The sequence below is a fragment of the Capsicum annuum genome, unplaced genomic scaffold, assembly GCF_002878395.1.
Source record: "Capsicum annuum cultivar UCD-10X-F1 unplaced genomic scaffold, UCD10Xv1.1 ctg995, whole genome shotgun sequence".
Classification (NCBI taxonomy): domain Eukaryota; kingdom Viridiplantae; phylum Streptophyta; class Magnoliopsida; order Solanales; family Solanaceae; genus Capsicum; species Capsicum annuum.
The window spans coordinates 1,083,947-1,099,583 of record NW_025896043.1 but is presented as its reverse complement, the minus strand read 5'-3'; the positions used below and the strand labels follow the sequence as shown (position 1 = coordinate 1,099,583).

General features: G+C 33.4%; 2 protein-coding genes across 2 annotated transcripts; one reads left to right on the top strand and one right to left on the bottom strand.

The window, feature by feature from the left end:
- Nucleotides 1–347: 347 nt before the first annotated feature.
- LOC124895749 lies at nucleotides 348–14,518 on the bottom strand. Its single transcript, XM_047406178.1, has 4 exons — nucleotides 14,378–14,518; nucleotides 9,457–9,631; nucleotides 935–1,497; nucleotides 348–849 (listed from the first exon to the last, which is right to left on the bottom strand). The coding sequence occupies exons 3-4, from the start codon at nucleotides 1,480–1,482 to the stop codon at nucleotides 768–770; spliced, it is 630 nt and encodes a 209-aa protein (XP_047262134.1). The 5' UTR covers nucleotides 1,483–1,497; nucleotides 9,457–9,631; nucleotides 14,378–14,518; the 3' UTR covers nucleotides 348–767.
- Nucleotides 12,264–13,023, top strand: LOC124895759. Its single transcript, XM_047406187.1, has 2 exons — nucleotides 12,264–12,611; nucleotides 12,823–13,023. The coding sequence occupies exons 1-2, from the start codon at nucleotides 12,264–12,266 to the stop codon at nucleotides 13,021–13,023; spliced, it is 549 nt and encodes a 182-aa protein (XP_047262143.1).
- Nucleotides 14,519–15,637: the final 1,119 nt, after the last annotated feature.

Below are 15,637 nucleotides of genomic sequence, written 5' to 3'. Positions count from 1 at the left end.
TTAATTTGTTATGCAGGGTATAGTCAAACATGTATTCCGATAAACAAAAAATAGTTACAGATACATAAAAATTTAATAATTTGTTGGTTACTGTCATTATATAGTAAAATATGTTTCCTTATAATAGACACATACAATATGATAGATATATCTCATATAAAATAATAGATACGAGTTTAAATAATTTGTATCACTTGTAAACTCTAATATGTCAATAGTTTTAAGAGTTAGCTCTATTAAGTTCTGCTATAAATTGTTATGCACGTTAGAGACAACATGTATTAGAAGGAACAAAAAATGCTATATATATACAATAATGCAATATTGTGATGGTTAGTACCATTATATTGTAATAAATGTTTCTTTATTTTAGATACGTACAATTGTAAAATATTTTAAAATATGTATCTAATACAATGTCTGTAAAAAGTGTAAGAAAAACATATAAAAAAACATAAATATATATTTAAATGCTTTAGCATTGCGTTATAATGGATGACAAAATATAAGTATTTAATCATTAAAGAAAATAATATATGTTTATCTAAACATCACTTTCATCATCAAAGTTTCTAACATCATCAACGCTTTTAATATCCAATTAGATAACAAATAAACAACTACTGAATATTCAAAACACGGTATGTTTCTTTTTGTGCAAGCTTTCTCCTTGGCCTTGGTGGATCGTCATTCTCACTAAAATAGTCATGCTCTGCTTTTTCAGATCCATACTTGCACAAAAGACTAGCATATATCAGATGATGTTCTTAAGAATCAATACCCAAAGATGGAATGCCTAATCCCTTGCATAGATACTCAACATAGAAAACTACAAATACACCACAATCCCTGCATAACAATTACTAATTTAATTAAAAAGACCAATATACACGTATACGATAATGAAAACAACGAAAAGAAATGTAATACTTACAAACTTCCTAAATCTTTTTGTGCTATCTCGGATACGTATTCCACTTGAAATGGATCACGTTTGATCTTTCCTTTGTAGGATGCCAATGTAGTCCAGTTAGGTGGTACCTTTTGCTTAAAAAAATCACTATACTGAAGGTAAGTCAGAATCATTACAGCCAACTTCTCAATCACTCTTGTTTTTGTTCTTTTTCGTGAAGAGGTCATTGAATCGTACACATGAATGCATTGATCCTTTAAATCAATGACTGTCAATAGCCAGTGAAAGGCACTAACACAGTTAATGGGTATAAAGAACTCATTAACCAGATGACAAGGATGGCCTGCGCGTGGACTAAACCCCTTGATGGTGTTAATCAATGACATCTCCATATCAGCAACCTCATCAGTCTTTGCAGACGCATCTTGAGTTGCAAAATCCTTACCAACGTCAGCTTTATAGTAATTTACATATGCCTTATCGATGTACACTTTGAAAAAGCAATCTGCTATAGTGTATCTGTTGATTGGAAAATTCTTGTTCTTATACTTCTTCCACAAGTGGTACATGATGACATCCACATACTATTCAAAATACAATAAAATGGAATACATATTAGAGCAGGCAACTGTAATGATTAAAACTAAAAGAGATATAGATTAAATTCTTTATATATCTAAGGTAATTAGAGGGAAAATACAGGAAATTGAAATAGAAAAAAATGAACAAGATACATATTCATATAGAATGATACATGTTTTGTTGTTATGTATCTAATACAAAATACATTCAGGCAAAAACATACCAAAAATATCTTTACTGTCAGGACATCATCAAGATTTGACAAATACAAGTTAATATTGCATGATCTTTAGCTTACACAATTATTCTAACTTAGGTAGTCAATGTAACAACCTCATGTGATAGTCTATAACACATCATCGTAGATATCACAAATTCGAAATGCATATCATACAGTCTGAAATAAATATACTAATGGAAATGTACTTTCACGATGTCACAAAGTTTGAATTTGGATGTCCATTATGAAAATATCTCATCATTCCAGCACTTGTTTTGTTGGTACATTAGGTAGAGCCAGTTATTGGATTTTGGAAAAGCAACTACGAAATCTTGTTGACAAAATCTAAGATTTAGAATGAGCAAGTTTGTGTCTGGGGTGCCAGAAAGTATGGTTAAGAAGTGCAGAACAATGATGTTAATTAAGGATATGGACATATCCAGGCTCATGGTCCATGCTCAGCAGATAGAAGAAGCTAAGAATACGAAAAAATAGAAAGCGAGAGAGAATAAGAAAGATAGAACAGATAGTTTCAATTTCACTCAACCTAAGTTAAAGGGTGGTAATTGTTCTCAATTTCTCCCAAAATCTTTGGTTCCAACTTCGTCCTCCACTAGTGCTCCGGTACCTAAGTTCAGAAACGGTAACAAGGGTAGAGCTCCAGGCTCTAAATCTCAGGGTAGTGTCAGCAGTGCTCAAACAAATCCCCTATGATATAAATGCGACAGAAATCATCAGAGTATCTGCAGGGCTGGCAGTGATGTTTATTTTGGGTGTGGAAAGCCAGGCCATATAATCAGAGATTATCCTCAGCCAGGTTCTCAGGGTCAGTATAATTGTCCCCAGCTCAGTTCGGTCACCTAAATCACCAGGGTGCCGCTTCCAGTGCCACCAGTGGGCAACGCCCAAATAGGTTTTATGCACTTCAACCTAGACAAGATCAGGAAAATTCTCCTGATGTGGTTACTAGAACGTTACAGGTCTTCCATTTATATTTTTATTCCTTGCTAGATACAGGAGCTTCTTTGTCTTTCGCAACTTCTTATATAGACATTAACTTCGGAGTCAGTCTAGAAATCCTAGAAGAGCCTTTCTAAGTTTCTACACAAGTGGGTAAATCTATCATATCCTGATGGGTATACAAGAACTATCCGATTATGATATCTCAAAAAGTTATGTCATTCTCGACATAGATTGGCACTATTCATGCTATGCCTCAGTTCATTGTAGGAACAGAATTGTTCATTTTTAGTTTCCAAATGAATCAATCCTTGAATCAAGAGGTAGTACCCCAACGCTGAAGGGTCAGTTGATTTCATAACTTAGAGTGAGAAAAATGATATCCAAGGGATGCGTTTATCATCTTGTGTGAGTGAAAGAATCTAGTTTAGAGACTCCCAATCTTGATTTAGTTTTGGTAATGAATTCTCTGATGTGTTTCCTGAAGATCTTCTTGGAGTTCTCCCATAAGGTAAATCGACTTCAAAATAGACCTTCTTCCAGACACTCAGCCTATATCTATTCCACTATATAGAATGGCACCAGATAAACTTAGAGAGTTAAAAGAATAGTTAAAGAAACTATTAGATAAGGGGTTCATCAGACCTAACATTTCCCCATAGGGTGCACCAATCTTATTCGTGCATAAGAAAGACGATTCCCTCAGATTGTGTATAGACTACCATCAGTTGAACAAACTAATAGTCAAGAATAAATACCCAATTCCTAGAATCGATGACTTGTTTGACCAACTTTTGGGCGTCAGTTACTTTTCTAAGATAGACCTCAGATCAGGCTATCATCAGCTCAGGGTTGGAGAATGTGACATTCTGAAAGTAGCTTTCCGAACTCAGTATGGTCACTTCAAATTTCTAGTCATGTCTTTGGTCTTACTAATGCCCTATCAGATTTCATGGACTTAATGAATCGCGTGTTCAAGTAGTACTTGGACATGTTCGTTATAGTCTTCATCGATGACATACTTATCTATTCCCATAGTGAGAATGATCACGCAGATCATCTTAGAATCGTACTTCAGACTCTCAAAGCTCATCAGTTGTTCACCAAATTCAGTAAGTGTGAATTTTAGCTAAGGTCAATAGCATTCCTTGGTTATATTATTTTCAGTTATGGTGTTAGAGTTGATCCTCAAAAGACTGAAGTAGTGAGTAACTGGCCTAGACCTATTTCTCCATCAAATATCAGGAGTTTCTTAGGTTTAGATAGATATTACCATCGGTTCGTTGAAGGGGTTTCATCTATTGCATCCCCCATGTCCAGATTGACTCAGAATAAAGTCAAGTTCCGATGGTCAGATTCTTACAAGAAGAGTTTTCAGGAGTTAAAGACTCGACTCACCTTATGCCTAGTTTTAACTCTACCAGATGGTTTAGATGGGTTTGTTCTGTAGTATGATGCATCCAGAGTAGGTTTAGTTTATGTCCTCATGTAGAGAGGTAAGGTTATAGCCTACACTTCTAGATAGCTTAATCCCCATTAGAAGGATTACCCTACCCATGATCTTGAGTTAGCAGCTATAGTGTTTGCCTTAAATATTTGGAGTCACTATTTATATGGGGTGCATGTGGATGTGTTCACATATCACAAGAGCCTCCAGTATGTATTTTATCATAAAGATTTGAATCTACATCAGAAGAGGTGGTTAGAATTACTAAAAGATTATAACATGAGTATTTTGTATCACCCGGGCAAGGCCAATGTAGTGGCAGATGCTCTCAGTAGGTTGTCTATGGGTAGTATGGCTCATTTTGAGAATGGTAAGAAGAAGTTAGCTCGGGAAGTTCATCAGCTTTCCTGACTAGGTGTCCACTTAGTCGATTCAACATAAGGTACTGTATGGGTGCAGAATAGTTCAGAATTATCTCTGGTTTTTGATGTAAAGGAAAAGCAGGATAGAAATCCCATCCTTATTAAGTTGAAAGAGTTAGTCAGAGGTTATAAAGTAGAGGTTTTCTCCCAAGAGGGAGATGGTGTGTTGCATTTCCAGGGTTGGCTATGCGTGCTAGGTGTAGATGACTTGAGGCAATGAATTCTTACAGAAATACACGATACGCATTACTCTATTCATCCAGGGGACACTAAGATGTATCGTAATTTATGGGAGGTCTATTGGTAGAGTAGGATGAAGAGAGATATTATGGAGTTTGTAGCTAAGTGCTCAACGTGTCAGCAGGTTAAGATTGAGCACCAGAAACCTAGTAGGTCCTTGTAGGAGTTCAATATTCCCATATGGAAATGGAAAGAAGTGAATATGGACTTTGTGATAGGATTGCCTTGTACTCATCATCAGCGTGATTCTATTTGGGTCATTGTAGACAGGATGACCAAATCAGCTCACTTCTTGCCAGTTCATACTTCCTATTTATTTGAGGACTACGCCAAACTCTATATCAGAGTGTTGTTCAAGTTACACAGAGTTCCAATTTCTATCATCTCATATAGAGGTACCTATTTTACCTCTCACTTCTGTAAAGCATTCTAAAAAGGTCTTGGTACCTAAGTTCACCTCAGTACAGCCTTCCACCCTCAGACAGATGGTCAAGCAGAAAGGACTATTCAGACTCTAAAAGATATTTTAAGTGCCTGTGTTGTTGATTTTAAAGGTAGTTTGGATGACCACTTTTCTTTTATCGAATTCATATATTATAACAGTTACTATTCCAGTATTCAGATGGCTCTGTTTAAGGCTTTTTATGATAGGATATGCAAAACTCTAATTGGTTGGTTGAGGCGGGTGAAGTCGTAGTAGTAGGGCCTGACTTAGTGTTTGATTCCTTATAGAAGGTTCAGTTGATCAGGGAAAGTCTTAGGGCTGCCCAGGGCCGATAAAAGTCATACGCAGATGTGGGGAGAAAAGATCTCAAGCTTGATATTAGTGATAATTATTCTTAAAAATTTCTCCCATGAAGGGGGTAAAGAGGTTCGGCAAGAAGGGAAAGCTCAGTCCTTGATATGTCAATCCTTACAGAATTCCTAGTCATTTCAGAAAGGTAGCTTACGAGCTTGAGTTGCCTTCATATCTAGCTTTTGTACATCCAGTGTTCCACGTCTCCTTGCTAAAGAAATGCATTGGTGACCCAGTAGTCATAGTTCCTTTATAGGGCGTAAATATTTAGAATAATCTCTCTTTTAAAGAGGTTCCAGTCTGGATCCTCGATCATTAGATTCGCAGACTGAGGAACAAAGAAGTTCCCTTGGTCAAAGTTCTTTGGTGGAATTAGTCCATTGAGAGAGCTACTTGGGAAGAAGAAGCAGATATGCGAACCCAGTATCCTCATCTCTTCTCTGCAAATTCAGATTCAACTTAAGGTAAGAGTCTTCCATAGATTTACTAAGTTCCATGTTTACTTACAGTTATAAACTTGGTATTCTTTACTGTTGCATATTCAGTCATGCATTCATTAATCAGTTTAGCCATGTACTCATGCATCAGATATGCAAATTCAGCATGAAAACTCAGCTTATCAGTAGTTTCAGTCATATATTCCATGAATTAGATATTCATGTTCTATGTAAAAACTTAGTCTATCAGTGTTTCTTAACTTAATCAGTCTCATTCGAGGATGAATGTTCCCAAGGGAGAGATATTGTAATACCTCGTATTTCCCTAGCTTAATTTAACTCTCAGTACATGAGTTATTCTATACAAATTTTTCAAAATACTCATTATTTTTTAGTTTAGAGCTTACCATTGCATGGGAAATTCAGTCAGCTTTCCAATGATATAAAATTCGCCCAAATTCGATACCCGGGTAAAGAGTTATAGCATATTTGGTAAAGCAGTGTGCCAACAGATACTTCACCGCATCGTGGAAGCCAGCCAAATGGCAGTTGTGAAATTCTAGTGTTGCTCCGCGATAATGGCGCGTAACGCCATAGACCCAGTTCACAATTGTCCTTTTTTCCAGTGAAGTTACGCGATTTCACTGCATCACGATGAGTCCCAAATTCGTATCTAGTATGACAATGTGATTCCACCACGTCGCGCCACTAGCCAATTTACCAGTTGTCAATTTCCAGTGACACGGCATGATAGCACCACATCGCGCCAAGGGCCCGGGTTGAAAAATTTTAACATAAATTAAAAGTTTCAACCAGGGTTAAACTAGTCTTTTCCCATGATTTTAAAACCCCCAGATATGGGATTTAATCCCTAAAAACATTTTAAAACCCATTATTTATTAACTTTTCCCACAAAATCAACAAGCTCTCGTTCAATTAGCAAACCCTAATCTTCAAGCAACCAAGAGCAAATCTCAAGAAACTCACCAAGAACTACAAGAACTTATCAATTCAGGTATGTTAGGTGTTCATCTATGGGTTCCTTACACCCATAGAGTCCAAGAATCCATTTTTATAACTACAAGATGATTGATTCATTATTTACATACTTGAAATTGGATTGTATTCATATTCATGATATTAATTGAGTTTCAATCCATGATTAATTATAGATTCCATGAAATTGAAATAGCATGTATGTTGAATTGCATAGTTCCCATGTTATAGTCCTTGAATTTGCAAGTTTCTGTGTTGTAGTTACAATGTTTACATACTTCCCATGATTATATGCATTAAGTTGTGCTCTCCATGTGGATAATAGAATGTCCATCTGAATTAAATAGTGTAATCATGACATGCTAGCATATGTACAAGTTTATGCTCTACAAGTGTTTGATAAAATGTCTCTATTAATGAATTATGAACAAGTGGACATTGCTATGCTTTTCAAGATTATGTTATGCTTGACTTTCATGCTATTGAGTCCTGGGAGTATTCAATACCTGAAAATCTAGTTGTTACCTAGAGCTACAATAGTTATAGAATAGTCCCAGTTATGACACGAAATAGTAGTACTAAGCCAGTTAACAGAACTCAGTGAACTCAGTCAGTTATAGAACTCAGTATTAGTCTACTTCAGCTCAGTATAATTAGTTCAGTATCTATTCAGTTAGGAGTAGGATTCAACATCGAGTGAATCCAAGGGTGGGGGCTCACCTGCCAGTAGAGGGTGTGATCCTTAGAAGCAGTCCTTATGTTCTAGAACTACGTATCCAGCGTAGGTTGAGACATCAACCTTCCAGTTGAGTGTTGATGAGGTATATCAACCTGCCAGCTGAGGGTTCCATTATTCTCATTATAGTTCCTGCTAGATGAGGGTAACTCAACAACTTATCTTTACCCATGGCACGGTACTGACACTTTTCCAACTGGGGTTACAAGTTGGACCCCAATCAATTCAGAAAGAGCCATGTCGGTTAGATGATTACCTCCCACAGTCTCAGTTCTAGTCTCAATATAGAACTCAGTTCAGTTCTATAGAATCAGGACAGTTAGATATAGTCAATCAGTGTCAGTAACTTAGTTATTAGTAATTTTAGATATCAGTTACTCACTTATCAAAACTTAGAACTCAGCTTCAATAAAAGTTCAGTTACAGTATACACGTATATGTAAAGTATTGCATACTCAGTATTTATAGCAGTTTCAGTTATCCATGTATCATTTAGTCAATTATTGTTCATGCATATAAATCCTTGAATTCAGCCTTACCTCATCTAGCATACCAGTACATTCCATGTACTGACGCATACTTTCTCTTTGCTCTATGATGTCTTATATCATAGGTTTGGATACTCAGATTCCCGACTACGCATATACAGATTCAGCCAGCAGTATCAGATTTAGTAGTGAGTCCTTACCTATTGAGGATATGTCTTTATTTCAGTAGCTTTAATATTTTAGTAGTCGGAGTTAGCTAGGGGATTGTCCCATCAACTCCACTTTTAGACAGTTCAGTTAGAGGCTTTTAATACTAGATTATCAGATATTATTCAGTTTTGCAAATTATTATTATATTGATATTCTTTATCAGTATTCAAATTTTGAACCTTATGGCATTTCAGCCTATTTTCCACATTATTACAGCATTATGATTCAGTACTCATAGCATATATCCGTCATGGGTTAGCTTGTGGTCCCTTGGGGTTATAAGCACTGTGTAGCATCCGAGGTATAGATTCGGGGTGTTACATGTTGAGATAACATCCAAAAATAGTCTTCTCAAACAAGTGTAAAACTTCTTGGCCGACAACTTCTTTAATTTCATCCTTAAATCTTAAATTGCATGAACTTACAAATCTAAGAGGATGAGTTGGAATTTCATAATAACGTAACTCAATTCCTAAAAACAAAAACAAATTACAATAAAGATAAAATTAGTTGAGATGCAACAAATCTACATTTAGACACTACAATATAGACAAAAATTCTAAGAACATCATAATTTAGATACAATTTAATACAAGATATATGTATGTAGTTATAAACTTTTATCTTTTGTAATACAACTTTCAATAACAATTATACAACACTAGATACATTTCAAGACATTAACAGTAAGTCATAGATACAAGTTAACACAACATGTATCTATGAAGTTATAACTTGTATCTCTTATAATAAGACTTTTAGTAAAATTTAAAAACAATAGATACATATCAAAGCATTAACAATAACTCACAGATACAAGTCAACATAACATGTGTCTATGTACTTATAAACCTGTATCTTTTGTTATATTAATTTCATTATAAAAAAATACAAGATACATATAAAATTGGCAATAAAGAATCAGATAAACAATGAATTTCTAAACGTATCATCCAAGTCAAAATATGTATCTCGGCCTAGTATTCAACAGATATAAAAATGCAATTACCTTAGAAAGCTCATCTCTGCAAATTGCTTTGACAATTCTTCTTCTCTTGGCGGGAGCTTTACTTGCAGAACTGTTGGATCCTCTTTTCTTAGAACCAGTTTCTTTTTTCTTGTCCTTCTTAGCATGTTTTTGCCGTAATTTCTTCACAGTTTGGGGATCGTTTCTATGTTTTAACCTATTTTCATCAAAACCAACAAAGTCATAGCCAATATTTCTAAGAACGAAGTTTACAAGTTGTTGAGATTCTTTGATACTTTCTAGCTGAGAAAACCCAAGACTAAACGAAGGTCCAGAATCTCTATTCATAATGGTAATTCAAAAAATAAAATCTAAAAAGGTATAATCAAAGAAATCACTCAACCAAAACACTCAAAATTTTAGACTACTTTACTTGCGCAAAATATTTTTTTTGAAAAAAAAAAAGTAAAAAGGGAATAGAAGAAATTGAAGCTAATTTTATGGGGGAAAATTACCTTACTTGAAATTTTTGAATTAGATGGAGAAATTAGATTAGAAACCACCCATGATTCAACGGTGTACAGAGAGGATAAATGGATTATTTTTTGGCACACAATCCACTTCTTAGTAGGAGGTTAAAACTTGTATCTCAACTTTACCAAAAAGTGGTAAATATTGGGATTTAAGTAATATTTTAGAAGTGGGGGGATTTTTAGTAGTTTAAAAACTTAAGTTGTTTATTCAAGTAATTTTCCATAAAAGTTACATATATAACGACATGTTTACCAGTATTTACAAAAAATCTCATCTTTTTTATAAATCTCATAAAATCCTAACTTTTGACCATTGAAGAAATAAGTTAATTAACTTAGATACATATTATGGATACATGTTTTAATCAAACTAACTAGCATGTTTTAAGGGATGTAACGAATAACCTAGCATTAAAAAAGAATTGTTTGGGTTGACGTAATTAACATAATCTCATCTGGTGTTTGGGTTGACGTAATCAACTCTGTGGGATATAAGAGCGATGGAATTATGATAAGTGAACATGTAACTTATGAAAAACTGATTGCAACAATTGTCGAAGAATTGGAAATAGATAAAACCAGGAAAAAAATTGAGACTCGTTACATTCTTGAAGGAAATGTTTGTCCATTGTTAATTCGTAACGAAATGTGTGTGAAGCTGTATATCAAAATTAAGAAAACTGAGCGTGGTTCTGGAATCTATCCACTCATCTTCACTACATTATATAAGTATACAAGTTAATTACTGTTGGATGGGAATGTGGGAGCAATAATGTGTTTGGAAAGTCCATCAGAAAAAGTTGTGAAATTAATTAGTTACAAACCTGATCATCTGCTCCTTTGCCTTTGTTGGATAGGAAGGGGAACAAGATCATGATTGACTGTAAACATAGTGATGTTAAGGTTGGACAAATCTATAAGGATAAGGGTACTCTAATTTCGGTTATGGCAAGATTTGCAATTGAGCATTTCTTCAATTTCTATGCTAAAAGATCAGACAAGAAAAGGTATGTTATGGTTCTTTATGTATCAGTTGTCGTTAATAATCTGCACCTTTATTTAATTTTGTATCTAAGATTTGTTGATTATTGTTTCACATAAATTTTTGACAGTAGACTAATAAAGCTAAGATATATTTTTGTATGCTAAAGATACATTTTGATCATCTTGCATCTCAGTTTATATATTTATGTTTAATTATGCATCTCGTTGTGTTTTAGTTTTATCTATATCAACATACGAAGCAAACATAATAGTTTTATATTAGATATATGTTGTACAATTTTTTGTGGTTTATGTATCTATTAATCTATTTTTTGGCAGTAAGTGAAGGAAAAATATTTGAAGTGTTTTTTTCATTGATTCAACTATGTCCTACGATTCCATTCGGAGGATTGTGTTTGGATATTTAAAGCATCATGTCAGCAGGGGACTGAACTTTTTAAAGTTAGAGCTTTCTAAAATGTCCACACATGTCCGTTAAAAGATCAAGTTTTTACTCAACTTTAAGCTATAGTTGGGTTTGTTAGTATTTTTACTGCTCTAAAACTTGTAAATTACAATAGAATACACACTTTGAATAATAATCGAAGATATTAAAAATGCTTTTGGTGTAGACATTAACTATCAGAAGACTTGGAGGGCTAAAGAACGTGTGATTGAGATGATAAGGGAGAAACATGTGGATGGTTATCGACAAATGGTTAGATATGCATACATGTTAAATTCTGTATATCCTGGTTCACATATTAGAATGCATAAAGCAGAGGATAATAAATTCATGTATTTTTTCATTGCGTTGCAACCTTTGAAGATTGGATTCGAGTATTACAGGACTGTAGTTGTTGTTGATGGTGCGCATTTGAGTAGAGCATATAAAGGTACATTTGTTTCCACAAGCATGCTTGATGGAGTAGGTAATTAAATTTTACTTTTACATATAGTTATTCTATGATGTTATTCAGATAATAATCTTTTTTATCTCTTATATTTTTTTTGTTTGATAAATTGTGTACTTGTATCAGTGTCGTGAGTTTTTTTATTATCAAAATTGTAGGACGCCTTCTTCCGATAGCGTATGGTGTGGTTGATAGTGAAAATGACAATTCATGGACTTGGTTTTTCAAAAATTTCAGAATTGCTTTTGGAGAGCGCAACTGTATGTGTGGTGTGTCCGATCGTCATGAAAGAATAATAAAGGTTGTCGACATTGTATATCTGAATGTGTCACATCTTGCCTACATTTGGCATTTGTGGAAGAATTTTTGCTCAAACTTTAGGAAGAGTAAAGATAGACTTAGCGATATTTACTAAGCTATGGACAAGGCATACCGTAAAGATGATTTTGATTTTTTTAATCAAGTTGGGAAGATTAATCAGAGGATAAAGTCTTATCTTGAGAATGCAGGATTTGAAATGTGGGCACACGTGTATGCACCTGTTAACAGAGGTAGGACGATGACTTCAAATATAGCAGAGTGTATAAATGGTAAACTGAAGTTAGCACGTGAGTTGCCGATAATCGAATTTCTAGAGCAGGCTAGAAAATTATTTGGAAAGTGGAACTGCAAGAATAGAGAAAGAGCATCTTATACAAACACGTCACTTGGTAGTAGATTCGAAGGAATTCTTCAGCTAAATACTTCAGAATCTTCAAGGCTTAAGGTTAGTTTAGATGTTTATTTTTGTTTGACATACTATATAATATTTGATTGATGGTAGAAGAGGCTATTTGTTTTATAATCTTGTTTTGAAAAATGTTACAGTAAATGCATCAATTATTTTGTTTGAAGTGATATAAAAATATTATACAAAAGATCGATATATATATATGTGTGTGTGTGTGTGTATTAACATATTACAATTAATATTGTAGGTTAGTGATTCATCAACATATGTGTATTCGGTTTACGATGACGGAAGTAAGTACATTGTATGTCTTGATAGAAGGACTTGCAGTTGTGGGAGATTCCAATTGGACGAGATAACTTGTGAACACGCGATTGCAGTTCTAAAAAGAAAGCGTGTAGTTGATATGAAGTCTTATTGCTCTGAGTTTTACTATCCTAAACATTAAGGAAGATGTATCAAGAATCGATATTTCCAATGCCCGATAAGGACTGGATTGTGCCACGAGAAGTTATGGACGAAGTTGTGTTACCACCAAAATATAAACATCCACCTGGAAGGCCTTTTCTCTTTGTATTTTTTCATATAGATCTTTTAGTATTTGTAATTCTTTTTCTAACTCAGTAATCCTATTATTTTTTATTTCTTCTATTTTTCGTATTTCATCCGTAGTTTGTTGTTTTATATTTTCTATTTCTTTTTTCCTGTCTATTTCTTCATTTTCTTTTGTTATTCTTACCATAGCTGTTAGTTTATCTTCTAATTTTAATTCTTCTTTTTCTAACATTAAATATAAATGTTCACCTATTTTCTTATATCTTCTTCCTAAATTAGAAAATACTATTCTTACTTTTAACCATACCAATTTTATTTTTATTTTTTTTGGGGGGTAGGGGGTGTACTTGGATTATATTTTTTCATAATATATAAATATAGATATAGACCAATATCTGTTAGATAAATACCAATTAACTTGGATACTGCTTCTATCATGTGTGTTGAAATGCTATGTCATAGCATTCTTTAGTTATTTGTTTTAACCTTATTAATTCTTCTATATTACTTTTAAGGTATACTATATGTTCCATATTTCTAGTTTTTATGTAGTCAAGCAGATCTTTTTCATAAGTATTTCTACCAATCTTATTTGCTCCATATCTCTCCTCCAATATTCTAAGTATTCATAATTTATCATTTTAGTCTGAGTAATACCAATCTGAATAATAATATCTACCATCAAAATCTACATTTTCTAACTCGTGTTCTATCCATTCAGTATTTAGTAACTCATCTTCAAAATCAAGTATCTTTTCCCATATGATTTTTCTTATATCTATTATTTCTATATCCTTAAGTATATACAAAATAAGTATCTTGACCCTATCTATCATTTCATCCGATAAGTAGTTAGTCATTTTATTTCATATGATGCTTATTTCAAAATATTCCCTTCAATCATATACATAAAAAAATATGATCATCTTAGATCACTATGTACTAGATTATCCTTAGATAATTATGCTCCTCTGTCACTATTAGCATGGAACGTTTGAATACTTCTTCCCTAAACATCGCCTCAACTCTGGTTACTACCCTATCACGGCTTCTCTGCCTTACTGGTTTCACCTTTAGGATGGCATAGTTCTGGGAATTTTTCTCTTTTTCTTCTTTGCTAATAAACTTCAAAACATATTATCCTTCAAATAATTCTACTATATAGTAACTAACATGAACTTATTTTATTATATCATGATTGTCAGAAATTTATGAATTTAGCTATTCATAATTATAAATGAAAATACCTATTTTTGTAGATTTGATGATTCTGGGCTTTGATTTTCCATAGCTGATTATAAAACTGAATATCTTTATTGAATATTTAAGAAAATTTTGGTTGTGTACAAGGAGGCTTGCTTTCCGTGTAGAAAGTCTTGCCTTAGATTGCCAACGGCTTTTCTATTTATAATCTACAAAATGAAAATCCTAAAACTATTCATATTCTACACTTGTCGAAAAAGTCAAAAACTAATAATGGCTATACAATAATTTACATCTTAAAAGTCAAAAAGTAAACCTAACTTTTCACTAAAATACAAAAATAATTTACATGTAGCTTTCTTCTTGTCTTCTCCTTTATCTTTTTATTGGACCGTCCTTCTTTATGTCGCTTTCTGCTTTATGTCAATTTCCTTATCTCATGTTGTCTATCTTCCAGCTGGATCCTTATCTTCTTGGTTGATTTTTCTTCGTTTATTGTATCTATTTTTATTTTGTACCTACCTTGATTAATTTTTATCCTTTATTCTAATTGGACTTCTGGGATAATATTATCTTCTCTATTACATCTCGAACATAAATGATCTGGATATTTATGACCTATTAATTTGTAATATCTTGTTAATAGCTCTTCTAAAATAAATTCCTTTTTAATTGATCTTGCAGTCGGTTGTCTTTCTGGATAGAGTAATGTCATTATCCATTTTTGGAATTCTTCCATATCTGACTGTCGTAGCTCTCTTGAATTTGAATAGATCATTTGCTAGTCTCGCGAATAGTAGCTCCATATAGGGTTTCTATTAAGATAATTATTTGCTAGCTCTTGAATAATCGTAAATATCCCAATAACTCATTTATTTGCGTAGAAATTTGGTATTTCTACCTTAGGTATTTCTGGTTGTTATCCAATATCTTCTGGTATAATCATATCTCTGGTTAATCTGATCTTTACAACCTGTATAACTAGTTTAATTTCATCATATAATATCTCTGCTGGTGCAGTATAAAACTTTATAAAAAATAGGTTTCCTTTGGTTATTTTTTTGTAAATGGTGAATGCTCTGTATATCTCTGGTATGGCTGTTAATTCGTTTCCATCTTGGGTATATACGGTATTTAGTAGTCCGTAACTAAAACAAGTTCTAACTAGGTTTGGATTGGTTTTTGGTATTGCAATTAAATTGTTGAATCCTTGTAATTTTTGGGTTATATAGTCTGTGTTTGGTTCTTGAATATTTATAGCTCTGGATTTAAGATTTAAATAAGTTCATATCTTGTGGATATTT